The 25,240-nt window shown below is 39.5% G+C and overlaps 1 protein-coding gene across 7 annotated transcripts in view; it reads left to right on the plus strand.

Moving 5' to 3' along the window:
- add3a (adducin 3 (gamma) a) overlaps nucleotides 1–25,240 on the plus strand; it is a 120,277-nt gene that overhangs the window by 66,758 nt on the left and 28,279 nt on the right. For 5 of the 7 annotated variants that reach the window (XM_030135751.1, XM_030135789.1, XM_030135780.1 and 2 more), the window contains exons 1-5: nucleotides 4,065–4,481; nucleotides 10,594–10,838; nucleotides 23,376–23,514; nucleotides 24,519–24,670; nucleotides 24,886–24,966. In XM_030135751.1, coding sequence (XP_029991611.1) covers nucleotides 10,644–10,838; nucleotides 23,376–23,514; nucleotides 24,519–24,670; nucleotides 24,886–24,966 — 567 coding nt within the window. In that variant the 5' untranslated portion in view covers nucleotides 4,065–4,481; nucleotides 10,594–10,643. Of the gene's footprint in view, nucleotides 1–4,064; nucleotides 4,482–10,593; nucleotides 10,839–23,375; nucleotides 23,515–24,518; nucleotides 24,671–24,885; nucleotides 24,967–25,240 lie in introns of those variants that run through there. The other 2 variants (XM_030135759.1, XM_030135770.1) reach the window with 1 other exon arrangement.

A 25,240-nucleotide genomic window follows, 5' to 3' on the forward strand; every position in this document is an offset into this window, starting at 1 on the left:
CAATCACTGCTACAGTTTTTTACAAGCTGTTTTATCCTCAGGACACAAAACCATAATTGCTCTGACAGAAACTGGTTGAACCAAAAACATACAAACCTTACTGATTGTGTTTTTGTTCTACAGTGTTCATTTTCTTCTTTGTCACCAAATACTCACAGTTCTATTGAACATATGGAAGATGATTTATTTATAAAAGTTGATTCTCGACCTGACAAGAACAACACCCCAAGCAGTTTCCCATGCAGCACCTGTGGTTTATAATGTGATTTCATAGAAACATTAATGCTAAGAGGGCTTTGTTGTTTACGTGGAGAAAGATATATTTTGTGAAGACAGTCAGTCATATGTTGACTGCAGAATCATAGCTCTTCTTTGTTGGTATAAACAAGCTGCAGCCCCATGAGCAAACCCTCTACTGATGTCTTCCACATGCATGTGATGCCACTTAGAAAAATAGCCTGTTTTACATGGCCAGCAGCAGCCAGCAAATATTTGCAGATGGCAAAACACTGTGTATGTTTGAATGTTAAGTTAAATTATCTTAATACATGCACGACATCAATCAAAAGTAATTAAAAAAAACAAACTGTTGTAGAACCTAGCTTAAAGGAGGGAGGGTTACTTCAGTCATCTTTCAAAATGTCATCATAATCCCTCACAATGATCTGCGTGTAGAGAATAAATCATAATTAATAGTTGGCACAGTTTCCACCTCTTGCCTGAACATGTGTCGCCCCTTGTTAACCTAAAGCAGTATTAACTTTGACAACTTTGGTTTGCTATGTGATTTTATTTCATAGGGATAATCAACAGTGAGCCAGTGCTGCTTATCAAGTCATCATTTGCGCAAATAGTGTTAAAAGATAAACCAATAGTAGACTGGTTTGATATGATAACAGTCATTTTCTCCTTCTCATTCTGGATATCTTTTTATCTGGGGTTTCATCTTGGCAGACTTCCAGATCTGCAGATAGGTTTGGCGTCTATTCCTGTTGTGTTATTACAGTTTCTTTTTGTAGGAGCCTAAACAAAAACCTGTTATCACACACGTTATCAGATGATGCCAGTCAACATGTATTACAGCCTTTTTTATTATCCAGTCTTCCAGCCAAAAACCTTTGGTGTTGGAAGCTGCAACTACTTTTTATGGCAGTGCTCTGTTCCAACTTGAGATAGTGACATACTTTTACAAGACAGTTCAAAGATTAACGGTAAAACAAAGGAAGTCTTGCACTAAAGTCTGACTCACATCTGTTCACACACTGGGACTAGATCTACCTGTGGACCTGTGTTGATCAGTAATAACTGCGGAAGTCATATGTGATTTTAATCCCATGCAAATGACCTGCTCTATTTCAGCAAACACTGTCGTCCTGTGATAATGTTAGTCCTTTGTGAATCAGTATGTCTGTGATTTTGTGTGATTTGCAAAATGTTTTGTTGTTTTGCACAGTTATTCAGTGTCTTTCATTATCAAGGACTGTGGAGAATGTGCTGGTGATGATAAATAAAAGTTTTAGAATTGATGCAATTTTAGGAGGTTTATGCTGCGATTTAACAGAGGTATTCATTGAAAGAGCAAATGTAAATCCTTGATTAGACCAACATCTCAAAAAGATAAAGAAATGATGATATTGATTTCAATGTTTATCATTTAACACCTGCAAATGCATTACACCTTTAAGGAAAAATCTCTACATATCATTACATAAATGGAAACCTGATTTTTAGATGTTGTGTGGAATAGTTCCATATCATACTTGTTGTGAAATTTAAAACTGAAAATGAATCATTATTTATGACTTGGCTGACAGGTTCTTGACATCTCCTCTGGTGACCTGCATTATTTGTTTTTCTTCTGCATGTGTAACTTTTGGGACAGTGCCCAAATAGTACAAAAGAAAATGTGTGCCGCTCTGTGGTGCTTCAGTAATCTGCAACACAGCTTCTTCTCACTGAGTTGGTTCATTGTGGTCTTTGTTTTGTACTCTTAGGGCCTGATTTACTAAAGGTTTGCGCGTGTAAAAACATGCGCAAACTTAACTGTACATGCAAAAACACGTTGAAGCTTGTCTACTAACTGGACGCACCTAGGGTTGTGTCTCAAAAGGGTAGAATAGCTCGCGGAACTGATTTAGCGTGTTTGCTTTGATGAATATGCAATATGGGTGTTTCTGCCAGAACATGCAAAATTATTAGGAGGAGTAGATGCAAATATATAGTTAGCGTGCAAAATGGGATTTACCTAACTTGAAACTGATTGCAGTGGCTGATTTTGCATCTATATTTAGCAGGTCTGAAAGGCAGGTTTTAACTGGCACAGCTTCACGCAAAAATGGCTGCAGTTGTTGTGGCAAGGAGGCGGCATATGCCCAACCAAAGGCAACTCAGAGAACCAATCTGTTCTGCTCATGTCAACATTTTTGGAATGACGGAAGAAAAAATAATTGAAGCATATCACCTACCCAGCAACGCCATTTTAGAACTTCTAGATGAACTAGGGGATGATTTGGGACCAGTCACAAGAAGGAGTCATGTAGTACCTTCTATGACTAAACTCCTTGCCACGCTACATTTCCTTGCGTCTGGATCATTCCAGCACACTGTTGCCATTAGTACTGGTGTATCCCAGAGCAGTTTTTCCAGCGTACTGTCTCCATGACGACAACCAGTAGTGCACACAAAATCATCACTTAAATAGGGCGGTCTCCAAGACTTTGCACCTGTTGTCATTAGCGCAGGCACCCGTGACACCTAAATCAATAGCATGTGCATTTTTTTGTGCGAGCAAACAAATTTGCACCTGTTATTTGCGATCTTAGTAAATAAGGCCTTTACATGGTTGGTTATATTGGTATCTTGGCTCAGAAGATGCGACACCTTTACTTAACCAGAAGGCTCAGGTGCAAATCTTAGTCATCCTGATGACTAGTATGGACCATTAAATCACATGTTCATCATCACTCTTATTAACACACATCATAAACACAATGCAGAGGCTAATTTAATTATGCTGTGTAGTCATACTGCAGACATGCTGTTAAAATCCAGTGATTTTCTGCATTTTTGCTATTACATCCATATCTGCATAACTGAATTTATCAACTAATCGTTTAGTTGTCAACTATGAAATTAATCAATAGCCATTTTGATCATCTATAGTAGGTTTTAGTCTAATATATGGTTTGAGTATTCAGCCTGGATTCATCCAAAAAATAGTGATATTCCCCATTAAAAAAAAAACAAACAAACCTCTAGTGGTATAGAACGTCTGAATTATAGGATGTCAACCTCATGTGGTCAGGTTTAAAATGCTGCTCAACAATGTCACTTAGATTCATTTGTTTTTTGGAGTTTTGGGCAATTTAATGTTCTCTTTCTCTCACTATTAGACTATGAGTGAAACTGAAATAAAACATCGATGTTGAAACTGTTTTAGTTTTGCTTTAGGCAAGACATTAAAGCACTAGCAGCTGTGATGTGGCCAACCCTGACCTTTGACATTGAAGGCAGTGAGGGGTAATTAATTTGTGGTGTCTTTTCTGTCCAATTTTTTAAGCATTTCTTGTTGCATTTCACCCCCGATTCTAATTATATTAATTGTAAGAAGCTGAAGTGACAAAGCAGTCTGGACTTTCCACTGCAGCAGGTTGTGTGGCTGTTAAAATGCTGCTAGACAAACGTATAAACACTGACCTTTAGTACAGTCGCCTGAGGGGGTGGAGGGGCAGCAGGGGGGTGTGAACGAGAGGAATAAAGAGGAGGACAGAGGAAGAGGAATGTGGGAGAGAAACCAGAAAGTGAATGGATCAAAGAAAATAAAAGACACCAAGAAAAAAAAACTAGACTAGACAGTAAGAAAGAGAGAGAGAGAGAGAGAGAGAGAGAGAGACGAGGAGGAGGGGTGATTAGTGTGTGAGACTGAGCTCTGATTGGTCCAGCAGTCTGTATGTGTGTTTGCCTGAATCTGTGTGTGTGCATTTCTAGCCAGTGGGCGGGGGATTAAGCCTGGATCACGTGGTCCCTTTAGCTTCTTTTCCACACAAACACACACCCGCATTCGCAGAGGGCACACAGACGCACACACACACACACACACACACACACACATACACACAGATATCCTCTCACACATACACTCACAGCTGTTGATTCTTCTCTCTCTGATGAACACCGAGGAGCAGAGCCCACAGGAATCTGGGAGAAAGCAAATCTGCTGTCCACCGGCAGCTCCCTCCAAAAAGCATCTTTATGGGAAATCTTGACGGACAAGTGGACTGACTAGTTTTCTGAACACCACCCGGCTTTCCCTGCAGCTCGTATTCTACTATTTCTCTCTCTCTCCCTCGTCAATCCCGGCTTCTCTCAGTGTTGGAATTTGAGCGCGAGCAGCAGAGAAAAATAGAGACATGTGTTTTGCCTCAGCTGCCTACTACTACTGCCTGTTGTCTCCCATTCACTGACCAAGGAGGAAGTACAAGGTTGGTTGGACTTGTTTGTGGACAGGTTTCTTATGTGTCAGCAGTTTGATTTCCCTCAATAGTACTTTTTTTTTATTGTTTAAGGACAGTCAGTCATCTCTAATTAGATCACAGCTTGTTTGCTTTTTTTTTGTCTTCGTACCAACTGCCAGAGTGTGATAAAAAGATCACTGTTCCAAAACCTGGGTTGTAATTTAAGGGGGAATTCCAGAGTAATATGGTTGTTGGACACATGCACACAGAGACACACACACTGCACCATAAACACACTTGGCAGTCGCTGTGCAGTGTATGTGAGCACCAGAGAAGAGATTAGCTCTTGTTATCTCTAATGTGAACAACAAGAGTGCATGTCCTGTATGTTGTATGTGACAGAAGACACAGTTCAGTGTTTTAGGGTCAAAACACCTTTGGGAACAGTACATTGGTCAGGCTTCACCATGTATTTTGCTCAAAAGTACAGTTTTATTATTGAAAAGACATGTCTTTAGAAATATATTTGTTTTTGCACCAAAATCAAACTAAACATCAAAATAAAGTTGCATCAAAAAATGTGAAAAACTATCACTAACAACTGTGATTAGTTATAGAAGATTTACACACTCGCACAAAGTTTCTTTTTTTAAAAAGTGCTGTAGAAGCTGCTCATCTTACTGTCACATACTGTCCTTTTCAATTTGCTAGAGGCTCTTTCAGAAAATGAACACACCCACCCCACTGTTTATACCTCTATGTGTTGCTTTTAATGGGTTCACTCTGTGTGTGTGCAGACTTGCACATGCATGTGTGTGTGTGATCATGGTGCCATTTACAGTGTGTGAGTGTAGATATAATTAGCTAATGTACAGATTCTTTCCTGGTATTGTTGCTGTTGCAGTTGTAACACAACCCAAAAGGCTGTTTGTCTATTTTTAGGGGTGGCAGCTCAAAGGGACACAAGCAGCCACACTTTGAAGCTTCCCCTAGGCATGATAAAGATATGTGGAGTGTGAGTGAGTGAGTGAGTGAGTGAGTGGGTGTGTGAGGTATTCAGTCAGTGGTGTGTGTCGAGTGTGTTTGTTTATGCATGTGTATGTCTTTTCTAGTAATCAGCCCTCTGTAACTGCCCCCTCTGCTCTTTTATTAGGTATTCTAGTTTTTATGTAGGGAAAATAAGAAGGCAACTAAGAAAGAAATAAGACAAAATACAAAGTTAGAAAAAAAAAAAAAGTAATGGATAGACATAAAGAGATGAACTGAACCAGAGAGAGGCCAGACAGAGAGACTGAGCCACAGATACAGAGGTAGACACCCCGGGTTCCAGATTAACTGGCTGTTATCAAATGAAGATGGAGAGTTGTGTGTTGTCCGAGCACTGGCTCTTATCCAGCTCTTAATGTCAGAGGAGGACTGAGGCATTATGGGATGACTGCTGTCTGAAATATATATGTACGGTCCCATTAAGGGATTGCAAGAATGGTCTAATAAATGTAGATAATAGGCTAGAATTATCCAACAAACTAAACAAAAGCAAAAATAGACACATTTTAATGACTTGAGGAACTTATTGATGTTTTTTTTTTTTTTTTTCATTTTCTGCATCTATCCACAGACAGAATGATGAAGAGCATAATCCCGCAGCCCTCTTGTAGTCTTAAAAAGTTAAAATGAGTGTAAATATTGCAACTCTTAAAAACCAGAAACATGTTAAATAGTATGTGGTTTATAGATAGATAGATAGATAGATAGATAGATAGATAGATAGATGGATAGATAGATAGATAGATAGATAGATAGATAGATAGATAGATAGATAGATGGATAGATACAGGGGTTGGACAAAATAATGGAAACACCTTCACCTCAAGATGATAATGCCCCAATCCATACAGCTAGAATTGTTAAAGAATGGCATGAGGAACATTCTAATGAAGTTGAGCATCTCGTATGGCCGGCACAGTCCCCAGACCTCAACATTATTGAGCATTTATGGTCAGTTTTAGAGATTCAAGTAAGACGTCGATTTCCACCGCCATCGTCTCTAAAAGAGTTGGAGGGTATTCTAACTGAAGAATGGCTTAAAATTCCTTTGGAAACAATTCACAAGTTGTATGAATCAATACCTTGGAGAATTGAGGCTGTAATTGCCGCAAAAGGCGGACCTACACCATATTAAATTATATTTTGTTGATTTTTTAAGGTGTTTCCATTATTTTGTCCAACCCCTGTAGATAGATAGATAGATAGATAGATAGATAGATAGATAGACAAACAATTAAAAGACAATAACACAGTGACTTGTAATAAATATCTAAAAACTATTACTTTTTTATACATAGAAAAGTTTTAATAGACTCCTCTCCCCCAGTATAGACAGCTTGTATCTGTGGAGCACCAGAAAAAGAGCCACAGGGTGGGAAGGTCACTAAAGGTCATGGGGTTGGAGGTCATGGTTACCTTGCCTCGGGCCACAGTCACAGTCTAGTGCCCTTTGGTAAACACTGGCTGCCAGTCTATCTGCCACTGACTATTGGAGCTTCAATCTATTAATGTCCTCTGGTGCCATTTCTTTAAAGGGCAAAGGCGCTCCAATTCCAGTCAATCACCCAAATCGGTCCAAACTTTGGTTGTTATTGTATTTCAATGTGTCTAATTCAACAAGTGTTTGGATTAATCACAACAAAGCATCTGCTGCCAGGAATGAAATCTGAATAATAATCATTGTTATAATGGGATTTCATTGTTGATTATTATTTGTGCACTCTCACGCAACCACAGCCACCACTACCCCCCCACTAATCCCACTCTCTCAAACTCAACCGTCGATCTCTCTGGATGCAGCCACAGCAGAGGGTTCGGGATGAGGACAATGATCTATTTACAAAGATAGAGGACACGGGTGGGGGGGGGGGGGGGGGGTCATGCTGGGGACTGCTGGAGTTGTGTGTCTTGTGACAGAGCATGGATAGGATGGTGTACGTGTGTGTGTGTGTGTGTGTGTGTGTGTGTGTGTGCATGGAGGTCAGTGGGAGGTGGGTTTTAGGACTCTGAAGGGGGTGTGTAGCTTTATTTTGGTGAAGCTACAGCTGTTGGATTCAGATGCACAGAATTCCACTCATTCTGCAGATTACAGCTGTCAATCACACCTTCTGAGATCCATTTTTATTTGTTCCTTCTCTACATTTCTTACTTTTGAAGTGTTTGCCACTTTATCTTGGCAGCCTTCACAATACTACGCCCCTCAGGAACTCGTCATTTTGTGGTTTGCCTCTGATTTTTAGTTTAGTCCAGTCTTTCCTCTGCTAAGCACAACAGTACAAGCAGGCAGGAGGATAAATTCAATATCAGGTTACATAACTCTGCTCTGTCCAGCTGCCTTCAATTAAAGAGGATTTTTTTTGGGGGGGGGGTTGACTTTTATCCGTTTTCATAGTATAAATCACAGCTTTAGTCGAGGGATCAGGTGGAGAGCGAAGGATATTTACAGTGACTCTATAGACTTTCCCATTAGCAGATGACACCATATAGGAAACGGCAGTTGCATATGTTAAAAGTATTGTCAGTGTTACCACATTACATGTACAAACTTATTCACCTTAAATTTTTTTTTTGACATTATTCCTTAAAGCTGGTGTGAGAAAAGATGTTGCTCAATTACCCTCCACCACTAAAGTGCCCAAAGCAAAGGGCAAAGGCCTCAGTTCTAAAATGAAGTCAATGTAGCAGTAGTTTTAAGTTGTAAAACCAATGATAGCTGCTAGAGTTGACTCCAAAATGTCCAGGCTCCCATAGACTTGTATTAAACTTTTCTTTAAAAAGAAAAGGCCATTATTGTTTTTTTTTTTCAGCCCTCATTCAGGTTTCCTTCATTTTTTTTTTTTTGGAATCTTGAAAAAGTGATCTGTGAATCCTTAAACTATTCTTCCTTTTAATTAGATCTAAGGGCAAACAGAATGATTTGTTGTCTGCTGTGTTAAGCTTTTGTTGACAAGCTGCAACGCATCTTTTTCTATCAGACAACTCCACTATAGTTGTAGTCACTAAGCTACACTAACAAGCCAAACAGTGCAATATTAAATGTATCCCTTAATAGTAGCTCACCCATGACCTCTTATGCAGCTCCTCCCCTTTTGTCCAATTATGGTCATTTCTGGCTTCAAGAAGTGCAAACTACTATCTTCAAATCAGCAGTTCACAAATGTCACAGTTCCTCCATCCATCAATTCCAGATTTTATGGTCCTTGCACAAGGCAGTCAACACTTAACCAGTATTCCCATTTCCAATTGCCCATACTTCTGATTGCGATTACACTTAATATCACATTTTTCACGGTAGTCTCATAATGAACCAAAAAATATTTTTCTCATAATAAAATTAAAGGTCTGTAACATTGCTTGATTTCATAGCATTGAACGGTAGAGAAATCAACAACAGTCTTTTTTTTTTTTTTTAGGAATTAGCCACATAATATCTCCCACTGTGATATTTCACCATAGAAACATCTAATATGTAAACTGATTTGATTATATCGAATATTTGCAATCAGTGACAGTCATGTGTCTGTCTCATTGTTAATAACTATAGTTTTAATATATAACTCAGTGCAGTAGAGTCAAACTTCAACACAATGGTTTTCTGTAGGTTCATGTGTGAACATATGGTTGCAAAAGAAAATCCCATCAATTCACACCATACCATGGTACACATTCACCCACTATGAAGGGTTTCTCATAAATTCCTGTTTGTTTTGGTCACACTTCAACTGTCACACACTGTGCTGTGTGTTGCTCTACTAATCTCAACCATCATTTTAAGTGGCAACTGACCTTAGTGAGTAGCTTAACGGCATGTGTCAGACCCAATCACCTCTCTGATCTCCTCCCTGCTTCCCATCATTGAGAGTTAACCAAGAGAAAGGTTAAAGCAGGAGAAGGAGTCGTTTCTGGCAGGGGAACCCTAATTTCGACTGGCCTGCTGTCAAATGACCGCTGGGCCTTTAAAGAGGGAACGCAGCAGGGTCCCTTTCTTACAGTCTTTCTCGCTCTCTCTCCCCTTCCTCTACTTTCCAAAGCCAAGACGCCATCTGGAGCTCTCTTAAGCCCCACCCCTCTCTAATGTGACCTCAGCTTATCTTCTGCTACTATAGTTTGGGCTGCAAGAGATCCTGGACAATGCAGTTTTACATGTTTAGTCTCATCCCTGCTTCCCCCTGTGTCACTGTGGGAAAGATATTTGTCTTCCACATTGCATGGCATATTAAACACCATGATGCAGGATTTATTGGACCATTTTGTCATTACTGCTTATTGTTTGTAACATGAATATGATGAGGCATAATTGTCAATATTTGTAACAAAATGACACATTATTTTCACAGTTATTCCTGTTAGCCTTTATTGGCTGTTCATCTTTCACACGTTGGCCTTGAGAAGCTCAATTGTACTTGTTGTGCTTACTGTGGCAATTCCTGTGTTCTATGGAGTGTTTGTTGTCATGCCAACTGACCTAAGTCTGAATGGTAACAGTAAACCACCTTGCCAGTCACGGTCAAACAAACCTGTCCTCATTTTAAAACTTTGGCTGGGTGGTGTGTCAGTGCTTCTTGCTAAATGCAGTTGTACATACACAGTCTGTGTTTATGGAAAACAGTCCAGCTACAGGAACCTAGAACTCGCGTCACAACAGTGAGGAGCTCCACCAAAAACATAACTATCTGTCTTTTTCCTGTTTGACAAACATAGACCATGACACTGTGGGCAGTCACTGTTGAATTTATCTGATCAGTAATTTGATTTCCCCTTATTTTTTGTTATGATAAAGTAATTATGTAATTTATTCCTTCACAAACTTTATAGAACAGTAAAACAATTTAAGACAGAGCATCATGAGTTGTGTATTTATTGGTGATGGTGTTAAGATAAATAAGAATCAGACTATGATACTTCATTTGCCTTCTGCCTCCACACAAATCTTTTTAGTGTCTAAATGATGCATTGGCTATCTGATATTGAATAAATTAAATCTTAACTATGGCATGAGCTTGTCTTTTGTACTTGCAAACACTACTTTTCTTTCAAATGTGACTTGTCTTCTAACTTGTCCACCTCCTTTTTTTCTTCTTCTTCTTCTCAGGTGATAGTCAAACCGGCTGCTATAGAGTGATCGAGTGGGGTGAAGCAGGTATGAGTGCGGACAGCCATCAGGCGGTGGTGACGACCCCGCCCCTGCCAGGTGGAGGAACCAAGGAACGCTACTTTGACCGGGTAAACGTTAACGATCCGGAGTACCTCAGGACCAGGAACATGTCGCCTGACCTCCGCCAGGATTTCAACGTCTTGGAACAAAAGAAGCGGGTTACACAAATCCTACAGAGCCCAGTAAGTTAAAGGAGGGAAATGAGAATATATCATGCAGAGAATATTCATTAGTGCTCATGTCATGAATATGAGGCTGAATTCACATGGTGAGACTTTGTCAAAATCTAGCATAACACGATTTGACAGTTTTTCTTTGAAATCATGCTGCTAGTTTGACACATACACAGCATAAGTCCTCAAACCAGACTGGAAGGTTCCCAGTTTGTTGATTTCACAATTTAAGATGTGAAACTTTAGTAAATTTAGATAAATTAGGTGCATAAAACAAGACAAGGTCAGTTAGATTTCTACTTACTACACCCTGAAGAGCTTAATGCAAGTGTTGAACTTTTCACCCAATTTATTGTGTAATCTGTGTTGTCTTCTTTTGCTGTCATTTCTTAGTCATTCTCTAACAATGTAACTTCAGTGTCTGCATCATTTGAGTGTTTTTGCTTGTCCCCACTGTTGCTGATGTGACTCTGGTCACAGAATTACAACAGTAAGCGACCTTGTAAAACCTTAATATAACCACCAGCTACCACACCCTTTTCTCAGACTTACTGCTGGAGCTCCTCGTGTGCCCTCTAGGCCAGTGGCTCTCATGCTGGGTCAGGTTTTGCTGAAGCAAACAAGCTCAGTAAGCCCAGGGCATATTTCAGCCAAACATATTTTCTATCGCCTGGAGGTCTGGATTCCTCAAAATGAGTGTTTGTTTAAGCAGCCCTGCTTCATTAAAGCATTGGCGGTAGAATAGTCTTATATACAACGTTCAGTCACCTGCAGACAAAGTCATTCTAATAAGTTCATGAAAAAGACCATTGTTGTCTTATCCTTCTGTTGCAGCAGTGCACTTTGAACTGTTACATCAACTTGTGTGTAAATTTTACAACATTACCCCCCTGCTTTTTAGAGCAGCATACGCAGAATTTGGAATATTTGCTTTGCACTGTTGACTCAAGGCTGGTCTCTGACTGAAGTACTCTACACTGTTTACAATGGTGTCTTAAATGTGCAGATATAAGGTGTGTGTGTTTGTATGCACTTTGAAATGTGGACCACATTGTTATTTAAGAGACAGCATGAATAGATTTATGGTGCTGTTGGGTAAGAGTATGTGTTGTTTATAGGTAATAAGTGTCATGAATGAATATCCTTCAGTAGTAGAGTATGTCTTTGTGCATGATTGATACTGGATAGTGCCTGCTGGGTTTGGTCTGGTCTTTTTTAAGCTTTAAATGTGATCTGCATTCTGCACATGCCCAGTGTGGTTTACTTGGCATGCTGCATTTTGTGCCAGATGTCTGGCAGAGCAGTAGCGTGGTGCTGCTGATGTAGGTTTCCACATGATACTTAATGCATGGGTATGTGTGCAACTTAAGACAAGTACAGATGGGAAGAGTAAAGGAGTTAGTGCTCATTAAAGTGTGTTCAGCACTAAGCAGACAGTCGATGCAGTAGTGAGCCACTGGTGCCTCGATCAATTATTATTGGTGGTGATTTCAGTGATTTAGTTTCTATACAATACTTCTTTGATTAGCAACTGTTCCTTTTTTGTTTAATATATAATTACCATCAGATTTTTCTCTCATAACTGTCATTGCAGTTAATAGGGAGTTCAAGCAGACACTGATAAATGTGGTGTGAGTGGCTCAAACAGAGACTTTTACGGTGACACCAAAAAACAGCAGTGAGCTTAGATTACTTAGAACATACAGTTTTGGAAAAAAAGTTTTCGGACACCCTTAATATTTTACACATCTCAAATATTATCATGACGTATCTGCAGAAATTTTTTTTTTGTGTGTTTTCAAAAAGTGTGGCTGCATCACACAAACAAATGTAAATGATTTTTTAATTTTTTTTTTTTTAATTATTATTAAAGGGTACCTGTAGGGAATTTTCATTGCTAGCTATCTCAAAAGATCACGTATCATGCTACCAGTTCCGTCCGGTGACTTAAGTTATAGCCACTTGTCAAGTACGCGCAAGTACCAAGTCACCGCTACGTCAGTCAGACATGGTCAGTGACATGTTCCCTCCACGGGCTGTTCCAGCACCGGCACTGACGAAAGCTCATAATATTGTCTGATTACCTGGGCTGTGATGAACTGGTCACTGAGCCCGTGCAGTAGACACCAGTCTAAGATGACACATTGTCGGCCAGTGCTGGGTCGCGTCTCTAGGACAATGGCAGAATGCTAAGCTTACGGCTGCACAGACATCAAGCGTGAACGCGTACTTACCTCTTAATCTCCTCACTGACTGCTACTTGTTTACTTGCACTCGATCACCCAGAATCAACGACAGGTATGTTACTTACGGCCTGCAATGGCTGCTCCCAGATGTTCTCCCCACACACATAATTCATATTGTAAAAAGATCATATGTGGTGCATTTATGGCGATTTTTTTTTGTTTTGTTACCTCCGCCAAGGAGGTTATGTTTTTGCCAGGGTTTGTTTGTCTGTTTGTTTGTCTGTCCGTTAGTGTGCAACATAACTCAAAAAGTTATGGACAGATTTTGATGAAATTTTCAGGGTTTGTTGGAAATGGGATAAGGAAGAAATGATTAACTTTTGGGGGTGATCGGGGGTGGGGGGGGCCACGGGGGGGCCCACTGATCAGCCTTGGCAGAGGTCTGCGCTCTCCGAGTGCTTCTAGTTTTGTTTTGTTTTTTGTTTTTACTGAATTTTCAACTCTCTTGCTTATAAGTGATGCTCAAAACACAATTAATGCTGTAAACATGACCAGTACAGGTACACTTTAACAAGAAAAAATAGCAAAACTAAATTATTGACAATTTCAACATGTCATGCCCTGGGTGTGTTTCATTACTCTACTGAAATGTCCAGTTTTGACCTCGATGGAACAGAGCATGTGCAGAAGGGAGCAAATGGGTTTGGAGAATGGAACAATACTTGTCTGAGTTCAATGACTTAAGAGGGATTCTTAATGCAACATACTACAAATGCATGGGGCATCCATAAATGTTTTTCTACTATTGTACAAGTATTGCTAAGAGGTTAAAATTTCCCACTAGTAAACAATCTTCTGAATTACCCGACACACCAAGTGATTTAATGACAAAAACATGTGCTCCTGGCCATTACAAAACAATTCATTTACTGATGCTTTTTAAGTATCTTTTAATAGAAGATATGTGTACATCCAACCTCTTCATGTCTGTTGCATTGGAATGAAGATCCTGCTCAGTGTTAACATATGCTAACATTCAACCCCTCAGGTCATTGTCCATAGCACTGGGAAAAATTATCTCATATACACAATGCTCTGCCTTTCTTATGTACAGGTGTGGGACAATTATTAACCCGAGGGAAAACACGGGTAAAAATCATCTTGTGATTAAAGGAAATGGATGTTTTCTGAAGTTGAGCTACAGGGCATGGCAGGTGTTCAAACCAACACATATGCAAAAGAGCCGAGATCTAATTCTAGTCACCATAGTGGTCCTTAAAAACCGCCGCCCCTAACTGCCTAATGGGTAACCGACTGCTGTTATTTACCACGACGTCAAACGGCGTGCTCGTCTGCCTGTGTGTTACACTTCTGGTATGTATATTACTCCTGCTTAATGTGGTTTTGAACGTGAGCCAACCAGCTCTCAGTCACAGCAGTAACAGGTGGCTCCCTGCAGGCCACAGAGGGTTTGTGGCCCTTACATCAGCACAGTTGGTCTCTGGGCTTTACTCATATTCAACTACAACAACAACAATAACAAGTGTGCGTTGCCAGCTGGACGTACGCACATGTGTTGGTTTGTCGATCCCTCTATCCCCAAACTATCATCTCTATTTCCATCTTTCTCAGTCTGTTGCGCTCGCTCTCCTTCAGCTACAACAACATTCATGTCACCATCTGGGTTCCTGTACATGTGCGCCTCTGCCCTCCTGTTTTTGTCCCACTACCTCTTTTTTTTCTTTCCTTCCTTTTCTCCTTCGTCTTTTCATTCTGTTTGTTTTGATTCTAGTGTTATGGGACCGTCAGTGGCTTAAAATTGCATGTTCCAAGTGCTCAGATGGCAGGTTGTATTTAAAGTAAAGACCAATATAGTCCAGGCTGGACTGAATCCACTCAGCTGATTTCATACACCCAGCTCATTCATGCAACCATGTCCAAGTCTTGAACTTTCAGCCCTTTCAATTCCTTTTTATACATCTGGTCACAGTAAGTTCACGAGTTTAAATGTTACGCTTGTATGCAGCTACAACATGCAATACAACCAATAGAGACACAAGAAACCGATGCAGATATAAAACTAGGAAAGCACTTGGAGAGCACAGACCTCCACCAAGGCAGATCAGCCCCCCCCCCCATCACCACCAAATTTTAATAATTTCTTTCTTGTGCCAGTATCAACATTTCCTGAAAATTTCATCAAATCCTTCCTTAACTTGCTAACAGGCAAACAGACAAACCATGATGAAAACATAATGACGTCTCCAGACATTCGAGGCATGTAACATACATATTGTTCACAATTACACAATGCTTTTTATGTAAGAGACACCACTGACACGCTGTAAGCTGATAGTGTGTTTATGTCGTCTGTAGAAAGTATCAACAAAATCAACAGTTTGAACTTGTAAATGTCAGAAAAGTACTGATGTAAATTATTACATTTGTATAAAGGAACAACTTTCTTGAGGCTGTGAAGTAACAGGAGAACATTTTTTCCTCATCACATTTCTTCTGTTTTTTTATGTAACTGATCATTTAAGGTCATATGAGATGGGAAGAAAGAAAAGGCAGCATTTTTCAGTAGCTTTATGGCGGTGATGTCAGATAAAGATAAAGAGTGTTTTGTATGACGTGCTGGGATAGGAACTTGCCTTGAGGTAGTTTATGGGGCACTCAGAGGTGGTTTTGTGTGGATGTTTATGTGCAGCAAAGAGCCTGGATACAGATTTTGGCTGCAAAACCAAGTCTCATGATGTCACGGTTGGTAAATAATGGTATTAATTTGTTCTTAAACTCTGTGGTTATGGCTCTCTCTGATCTCTGTCTTTCTCAGTGGCTGATGGGAACTGGGTTGATGTGAGTGTTTGCAACCCAATGAGTCAAAAGGTCAAAAGACTTCAGATGCACATGATTAAATCAAATGAAACTGAATTTGGCTCATATATCCTCTCCTCTCCTCTCTACCTTATTTGCACTAGTTCTGTGGTTTTTAAAGGAAGTGCACGTTTTCCCCTCTTCCTCCTCCCACTATTCGCCAGAAAACACAAGTGGATAATTTACGGTGCTTCGATGGATTCTGACGAGAACCCCCTCATGTGCAGCAAATGTCATGGCAGCTCTGTATTATGTTTTTCCTTCTTCTTTTTAAGGTCCTGAAGGTCTCATTTGATAGAACATTAGTGGTTGAACTAACTCCAGAGACTCTTTTTAAAAACCACCGCCTTTCCTCCTCTGAGCTCGCCAGCTGGGTTTCACATTGGCATTGCACAGCATCTCTTGAGTGCTTGGAAAAGTCTCCAGCAGTGGCTAACATGTTTAATGTTAAACCCAGTTGCTTTTAAGGATGTTACAGGCGAACGCTGCAGCAGTATGAAATGGTCCTTCTCAGCTCCATCCAGCTGATGATTGGCTGTGCAATGTAATGTTATACAGTGTATATTTACCTCAGTATCTATGGGCTTTCCATTACAGCTTCAAGTCACCTGTTGCCAAGAAATGAGGCATTATTCTGAGCTCTTATGCTGATGAAATCTGAGGTGACGCCTCTAAACAATGAACTGCTTCAAGAATAGATGGGAGAAATTGTTGACTGTCTTGTTTGTGGTCTTTCATCGGCATTAGTAATTGTAAGTGGCTCATTTTCACTATCCTCATCCATATTCTATGACATAAAAAATCATTTCCAGCAACAAAAAGGACTGAAAAGCTGAAGTACAGAAGGTCGTTACTATGGGAACTATAGGTTGTCTTATCTAGTTGTGTTGGTGTAATCTGAAGTTGCAGACTGGCGCACTATGTCAGATGTGAATTTCAACTTGTGTCTTTGTAAATCTTTAGACTGAACAGGTCTTTATGAAATCTATTCAAGCCATGTGTATCCTCAATTCAGTGTAATTACTGTGGTGCTGATGTTTTTCAACCAAAATTGACATTTAATATAAGAGCTAGTTTTGTGTGAATCAAAACAAAATACAGATGAGTGTATCTCTCTAGTTGAAGTTAATGCATAACCACATCCACAGTTGCTTTATTGTATGTACTGGCAAATGATCCACCCTTTTACATTTTCTGACACTTTCTGTTGAAGTGAACAAGTCCAAGGGCACAGAGTTTATTTAGAGAAGCGACACAGTGCAGGCGAGTCAGGGACTAATTTCACTGATGCACACATTTAGGTTAGATGTGGAAATCAATAGAGCTGTACACAGTCACTGTGCTACTTTGGAGCAGTGTTGTGCTAGAGGCTTGAAAGAACAGCTTTGTGCTGACATAACGGCTTGGTTGTCTGAGTGCACGGCTGAAATTACAGGCCTCACCTGGTCTGTAAGCTTTTGCTTGTATTTGCCTTTTAACTATCTTTATGTTGTATTTTTTATCACTGTGACAACTGAAATGCAGGCCACCGTTTTATCCAGATGAACTGTGATGCACAGAGAGGTAACCCTAACCTGCTAAGGGAAATGACCCAAAAACAGAGCATTCACAAGTACAGAAAAGCAGTCAGTGACATTTAATATCCAGCAGTTTAAACCTAGTTTACTTTGTGACCAACAAGCTGCTGGTGAGCTCCTGTGACTGTTGTTTTTAAGGTTTTGTCGTGTGAACCTAAACTACCTGATTTCATGAGTCACATTTGATTAAATTCTGCAGTGAGACAAAACAAGACAGAGGAGTTTTATTTCACAAGGACACACAGTGTGAGACAATGCTGGGACCATTCAGTGTGACATACATCTCCATAATCAGGCCACAAGCACAAACTTGCAAGATCGGCTTTGCTCCAACAAAGTTGTAAAGAGTCCTGCCTTCCTCTCCCACAGGATGACATATAACAGTTATGTGTCACCTGTATCTACAACAATAACAGCAGCTGAAACAAGGGAATCACAACAAAAGGAGACTTCTGTGGATGTTTGACAACATAGACATTTGGGAGGCCAGAAACTTCCTGTAAGAATTCGAAGAAAATTTTCTATTTTTTCTCTTAAGAATCATCCACTAGACCATTAACTGAGCATAAAAAGCTCTTTTCAGGAAGCACCTGCCCTCATATAATGTCCTTGAGTTCATTCTGTTTGACTTAAAGGGTCATTAAAGAGCTTTTTTCTGGTTGGGTTGGTACATATAAAGATATGTTCTTTTTTAATCGCACCAAAATGAAATGGGCCAAGAAAACATATGCTCACCAGCAGTTCATCACAACCATAACATGTTACATTTACAGTCAAAACTACATTTATGTTGGGTTATGTAAGTGGGCATGTTTTACTGGCCTCTTCTCTCTTCCGCTTTGGCTCCTCCTCTGAAAACTTGGAAATGCGCCCATCCATACGCTGACTTAATGCTCTGAAGCCTGCAGCTTCATTCTGACAGATTAGCTTTTGCCATTTTGAAGCAGTCACGGAAACACTTCCTCATTTCTCTGATTGGATCATATATTTTCCTTCAGTAAGTAGAAAGATCCGCTAAGCTAAGGCTGGTTGTTAGTGATTTTAATCTGGCAAGATACAAGATGAATATTTATATTATTTTTGAGTCTAGAGATGGATATGCTGTAACAGTAATGATGTAATGCCATATTGAAAACTTACCTGACTGACTGACTTCCTGTTGGCACACAACAGGAGCACAAAATACACACGTCACTAGTGATATTATTTTTATTGCTGCAGATGTGGGGGTTTTGCCGAAATATTAATGATAGTATCCACTTTAGGCCCCAGGATTAATCTGTTTAGATGATGGGAATCAAATCCCTGTTGTCATAATCTTCTTGGGAATGCACATCCACAAATTGTAGAGCAGATGCCTGGTTGTGTGTATTTTTAAAGGGTTTCATATCAAAATGCTTAGACTCCCCCTGCCAGGAGTCTATTCCAATATTCTGGGACTTTAACCTGTTTTGGGTGTTATCAATATTTCTTATAAATTGTGATTGACCCAGAGATACATATCACTAAAATGTTCTTAATCACTGTGGAGAATGTAGTTTTTTAGTTATATTTGTAGTTTTGACAGGTTGCTTTTCTTAACTCAACAACATTTAAGTCCACTGTAAGTTTGTAATTTCCCTGCATCTGATGGCAGACACACAATAGGGCGTTTCCATAAATGTAGCTAGTTTATGTACATTTTGAAGGTTCTCACTAGACAATGCTAACCTATAAAGACCCAAACATCCACCATCGACCAAAAGTCCTATCAATACATGTAAATAATTGGTGTAAAATGCAGTTTGTCATCTTTTCACGGTCATCAGATATGACCCATTTGGACATTCAGAGGCTCCATAGTTACCATGGAAACACAGTCATCTTCTACAACATTGATTCACCAGTAAAACCCGTGGAGTTGAGTCAATGACAGTGAATGGACACACTGAGTTTATGTTCAGTTTATGATATATTTACTGAAAAAGTCAATTTGTCTTCAGTTTTCTCTTGTTTTGATATAATAACCTTTGAATTTACTCTGAGTTTTCATGAATGTCTACATTTAATATAGGAAATTAAATATAGGAAAATACACAATTTACATTGAAAAATGCAAAATGCAGAGGATAATATAGTAGTAAATTGTGATAAATCACTTAAGAAAGGTTAAACAGAGACAAAAATTCATTTGGGAATTGCGACAAAAGTAGCACTGGGTCTTTATGGGTTAATTGAAATTTTAAAAAAAATGTGTTAAATAAACGCATGTTTTTGCCTTGTTGATGTTAATTACAGTTAATACATCTAATGAGAAATGGTATTACCTTGTTCAATACATTCTGGTGCAACAGACATTTAACTCACATGATCTAAACCTGGCATCTTGCTGGATAAGCAATACTCTTTTTCTTCGTCTACTTACTTATTTAGTCATGTGTGACATAGCCTATATTGCCACCTTCTGAGAACATGCCATAGCCAAATTTAGTGGCTCAAGACCACTTTATGGGAAACAAATGGATAACAGAAATAGCCTTTTCTGTATCACAGCACTCTGAAAGTTAGCTGGGAAATATAGAGAGTTTAGTAGCCAGAACACTGGATGTATGTCTTGGAAGTTGGTGTAGATGAAAAAATATTTATTCAGAAAAAAAAAAAACATGACTTGGGTATTCGCTCCAACATACAGAAAGTTTAAGAAAACTGCTGTTTCCTGTCAGTTTAAAATGTAATAATGTCTCATTGTTCTGTTTACAGTTTCTTCTTATTCTTTTTTATGTTAATTCTCACTCAATACTATCACCTGATTTGTTTTTTGTCATGCGCTTTTTTTCTGTATGAGCAACCATCGGACTGAAAGCTGTGAGAAATCTCCAGCAAACACCCAAAACTTGCATCTTTAGTGGAGTCAAGAAACAGAATGTGAACAGTTGACATGTGTCTGTGTTGTGGCTCCAGTAAACTGTGCCTTCAGCACCGCGGCTTCAATGTCAAACTGATGGCATAACAGTGTCTGAAGCAGAAATACCCAGAACATCAACCACTGAACAACAAAACAAAATCAAAACTAGGGAGGAAAAAAAAATTAAACTCTGACCCACCACTGTCAGACATCCGTAACAGGCCGGTTGCCATGGTTACCCCACCACCAGGGACAGAGGAATGTCTGGCCGGGGTTCAGACCCAGCGGTACTCCGGTCTGTATGTGTCCTAACGGGGAGTTTTTCCACAAACACCCTCACAGTGCCATTAAACCATTGGCCCCAAAATCTATTCACATGACACTAATGGACCGTCCCATGAGGGGGTATGAGGAGACATGGGGAAGTGAAGTGTCTGTTGTGTTAGGGCATAAACACAGCTTTATTGGGATTGTGCTTATTGCTGCATAAGCAGTGAGATGAAAGAAAGGCATGAATATTGAATATTCCCCTGCTGGAGGAGAGTCATCACATGGAAATGGTGTCATGGCCTATTTTCTCTGCACACTGTGCTGATTGTGCCCTGTTTGCTGCTTAAGAAATAAATTCTACCTTTTTTCGATGTCAAGTTAGACTAAAGATCCATCGAAAAAAACAAAATAAAAAACTTACAACCAAAAACACAGTGTATGCATCCATGAAACAAGAAATACATAGACCCAGTGCTATTACAGTCATTAAAGCAAGATTAAAAAAATAAAAATAAAAAATAGGTGTACCAGATGGAGAAAAATATGCAAATGTTCAGAACCATTGGAAAAGTTGAGTCATCACCTAACCATCACAGAGAAAGTGATGGTATTAAATGCTTATACACCAGATTAGATGTTTATTGCTAATGTGCCATATTTTTAAGGCTCCATATGCGCAAAATTCTTGTTTTTGAGTTTTTAAACTTAAAGGTTTTATCCTCCACATGTACTACAGCACAGAGATCTAAGACGGTAAAAGACACAAATGTGTATTTTCAGTTCTGTGACTTTTATTACCGTGTAACTGCTGCATGCATCTCAGCCTGTGAATCTGAAATGTGCACATACATTAGCCGCTCTATAGTCCATATCCTGAAATTCATCTGTGAGATTGATCAAGTGAGTGTAGGTTAACAACCTTATGAAGATTACCAGCAGCTGTACATACAGTATTACCTCCTGTGTTGTGATCCGCTGCAGCCTGGTGTTGACTGGAATTGCTTGTGTTTGCAGTTTACCTGGAATAATCCTATTTACCTGTTTAAAATGACACTTTCTGTTGCAGTTTTCAAGTAAACTGAGGAGACTTGTGATTTTTGTTTCAAAATTTCATTTGTGAGCTGTTGTGAGAATTTGTTTTTAGGAGAAAGTGAAAGCATACAATCATACAGGACATGATGTGATGTAATCAAGCCAGCTGTGTGTGTGTTTGTGTGCGTCTGGTCTTGCATAAGAGCATGTTATCATATACTGTTTTGTGGCCGTGGATTCCACAGAGGGCCATAGTCTGGACGTGAGGATTACCCACAAACACGCTCTCTCTGTCAGTTGCAGCCAATCACAGTGCTGCATGAAAGCTAGTTCATCAGCCAATCCAGATTCAGGATGTTGGGTAGCTAGCCAATCCTAATAAAGATTCATTGAGTTCTTTTAGGCTTATTCGGACTGACACCCAAGCAGTTCATCTAATCTGTGATTAACACATCTCCCTCTTTCCCTGTCCCTCATTCCTTTCCTGTCGGTGTTCCCACAGCGCTTTACCCTTTTATCCCTTTATCGATTCTGTCTCCACTCTACTGTAATCTATGAAACCATCATCTCTAACTGTCTTTTCATCAAGATTTATGGATAAAAAAAACCCAGTGTGAATTTGAGGCTGCATCTGCAAAGTGAAATAAATTAATTTAGGTGCACAGTTTAGATTGGATGGATTAGAGTAAATATGAATCCACATTATGGAACAGGTTTGTCACAGCATTTAAAGGAGTGATATTTTGCTTTTTTAAGTTGAATTATGCATTTTAAAACATTTCCCTGTGGTCTACATAAACTGTAAATGCTATGCTTGAGTCTGAATTCTTCATTAATTCAACTCCACAGGTCCATCTTCAACCCTATTTCTGAGTAATGACCCCAGAAAGGTCGCTTTGAGAGCTTGCCCTTTAGATGCAAATGCCCCACCCCCTCCAGGTTGTTGGCTGTGCTGCTCTGTCCTGTTCAGCCACTTGAGTTCATTACTACAACCAACAACTGAACATTTTAAGTAATCGGCTCAAAATTTGGACATATTTTCAGTATGGACTACAACCACTGCTGCTGATAAACAATTATGTCGTACTCGGACAAATATTCGTTGAAAGTCTTGACCTTATATGTGCAAATGTCGTGACATAACTAGTTATAAAATGTAACAAATTAAGAAGGAATTAAAACGGGTTGTAGAAATCCACTCGAATTTTGCCGGAATGAATATAAAGATAGCTTTGTAGCACCTGGAGGGTTCAAATTCAAACTTTATGAACTGTTAGGGTCCAAATACATGAATAAATGTACCAAAGACTAATAAAAGTGGGTTTAGCAAAATATGACCCCTTTAAGCAAATCTGGTTACATTTCTCTCTCTATCTATCTATTTATGATCTCCATCTCTCTGTCTTTTCATTTATTTTTTATTTTTATTTTTCATCCATTTTTATAGACAGTAGGGAATCAGTGTGAACCTAAAGCTGTGTGAAATTAGTTTTATTACCATCATGGCCAGAAACATTTGTGTATTTTTGTTGCTGAGGTATCAAATAGTTAGATCCCAGTCTGTTTATCTAAGATGTGTACACAAGAGTTGACTTAGATACATAGAATCAAAACTAAGTCTATTGCAAACTATAAAATGTCTTTTTCTGAAAGAAATCTGAAGGAAATATCGTGCACATTCGTTTCATTTACCAACTTTCTGTTGCCTCTTTTCCCTCAGGCCTTCAAAGAGGAGTTGGAGAGTCTAATCCAAGAGCAGCAGCGGAAGGGGAACAACCCCACCGGCCTGCTGGCGCTGCGACAGATCGCTGACTTCTTCATGGCCAGCTCAGTGGCCGGTTTCAGCACCTCCCCCCTCAGTAAGTACTCCGGACGCCGCAGCCTGTTACCCCGGGCAACGACATGCTAGCATTTAGCCGCACATGCCACCTTTGGCCAGAGTGGAACTACATTCAGAAACAAAGCACTGCACCAACATTCGTATTTGAAGACACTAGACCCACAGGTAAACCTGAGCTCTGTGGGCTAAAGGGCATGAATACCCAAAGACGACCCAACCCCAGACTCCGGAAGAGCCGCGCATTTTTCCCCCAGGTTTTGATCATGCATTTCTGTCCATGAGTCCATATGTGAAGTCTGCTTTTAATCACAGTCTTGGAATGCACAACTAATGCTGAATTACACGTCAAAGGCAATACGGCAGTTCTGTCTGGCTTGTACTTAAAATATACATGTAATGAGGAGGTTCAACGAGGCAGCAGCTGTAAACAATGTCTTAAAGGTTGGAATGTTGTTTACATCATCTCAGTGCAAAAATGAGGACTTTGTTTCATGAGCCAGATACATCATTAAATGAAAACACAGGTGTTGGATGGTGATGGTGAAGGTGATGGTGATGTGACGTTGCTGAGGGGATGAAAGTGTTCACATACTAGACTATGACTTCTAACACAGTAGAAGTACAATTAATATTTGTAAAATCTGCACACCTTGAAAAAGTTTAATCTGAATCTTAGGTCTGAAAATGTTTGAGTACAGTTTTACTTGAGCATTGATTGATTTAGTGCTGAGTTTAACCTTTTGGAAACAGCAGGCCTAGCTGAATCCTGTGTAAGAAAATTGGTCATATTAAGAACATAAAACATAAACCTGGCACAAAAACCAACTGCGAATTTCTGCCATCACCAAATATCGTTCTGAGCAAAATCAGCTTCATCAAATGTAACCAAAAGTAATTGCACTGAAACCTTTAGTTCTATTTTAATCCACTTATACCATTAAATTAGCAAACACTCAACAGCAATTTTTGCAAGCAGGGTTTTTTTTTCCTCAACTGAACTTCTTTTCTGTATATTTTCTTTAGGCTTGGGTATGGTCACCCCCATCAATGACATGTACGGAGTGGAATCATCCACAATGGTGAAGGGCGAGAAGCTGACGCGCTGTAAAGTGGCTAGCCTCTACAGACTGGTGGACCTGTTCAGCTGGGCCCATTTCGCCAACTCCTACATCACAGTAAGGCTTAGATGGATTCAGAGCTGCACTGGGAGCTCTCACAACTATTGGCAGCTCTGATTTATAAAGGGTGGATGCAGAATATGCTGAATTGTCCGTTATTGTGGAGGATTTTTACCCTGCATTTGTCTTCACTGACACCTGAGTTTAACCATGTTGTCTTTAGGGTTTTAAGTGTTTATATTTAATTCTTTTTTTTTTCTTCTTTTTTTTAGGGCCGTGTCAGTAAAGAACAAGACCACATCCTCATCATACCTAGAGGACTGTCATTTGCTGAGGCATCTGCATCAAACCTGGTAAGAAACACGAGCTATTGTACAGAAACAACATGGTTATTGAATTATATCAATAATTAAAGCAGGTACTTTGTGTATATATACTCAATTATTCCTTTTGATTTTGAATACATAAAATTTGCCCTGCATGAAAACAGTATAGTTTTTTCTTTGTATTTTATTATTCTAAATTGAGATTTTTAAATATTTGTGTTGACCTTCTCAAAAAACAAATGGATTTTGGCTCAGCTTTGTCTTATGTAATCCTTTATTTGGACTGAAACAACCAACACAG

This window comes from Sphaeramia orbicularis, chromosome 1, assembly GCF_902148855.1.
Source record: "Sphaeramia orbicularis chromosome 1, fSphaOr1.1, whole genome shotgun sequence".
Lineage (NCBI taxonomy): Eukaryota > Metazoa > Chordata > Actinopteri > Kurtiformes > Apogonidae > Sphaeramia > Sphaeramia orbicularis.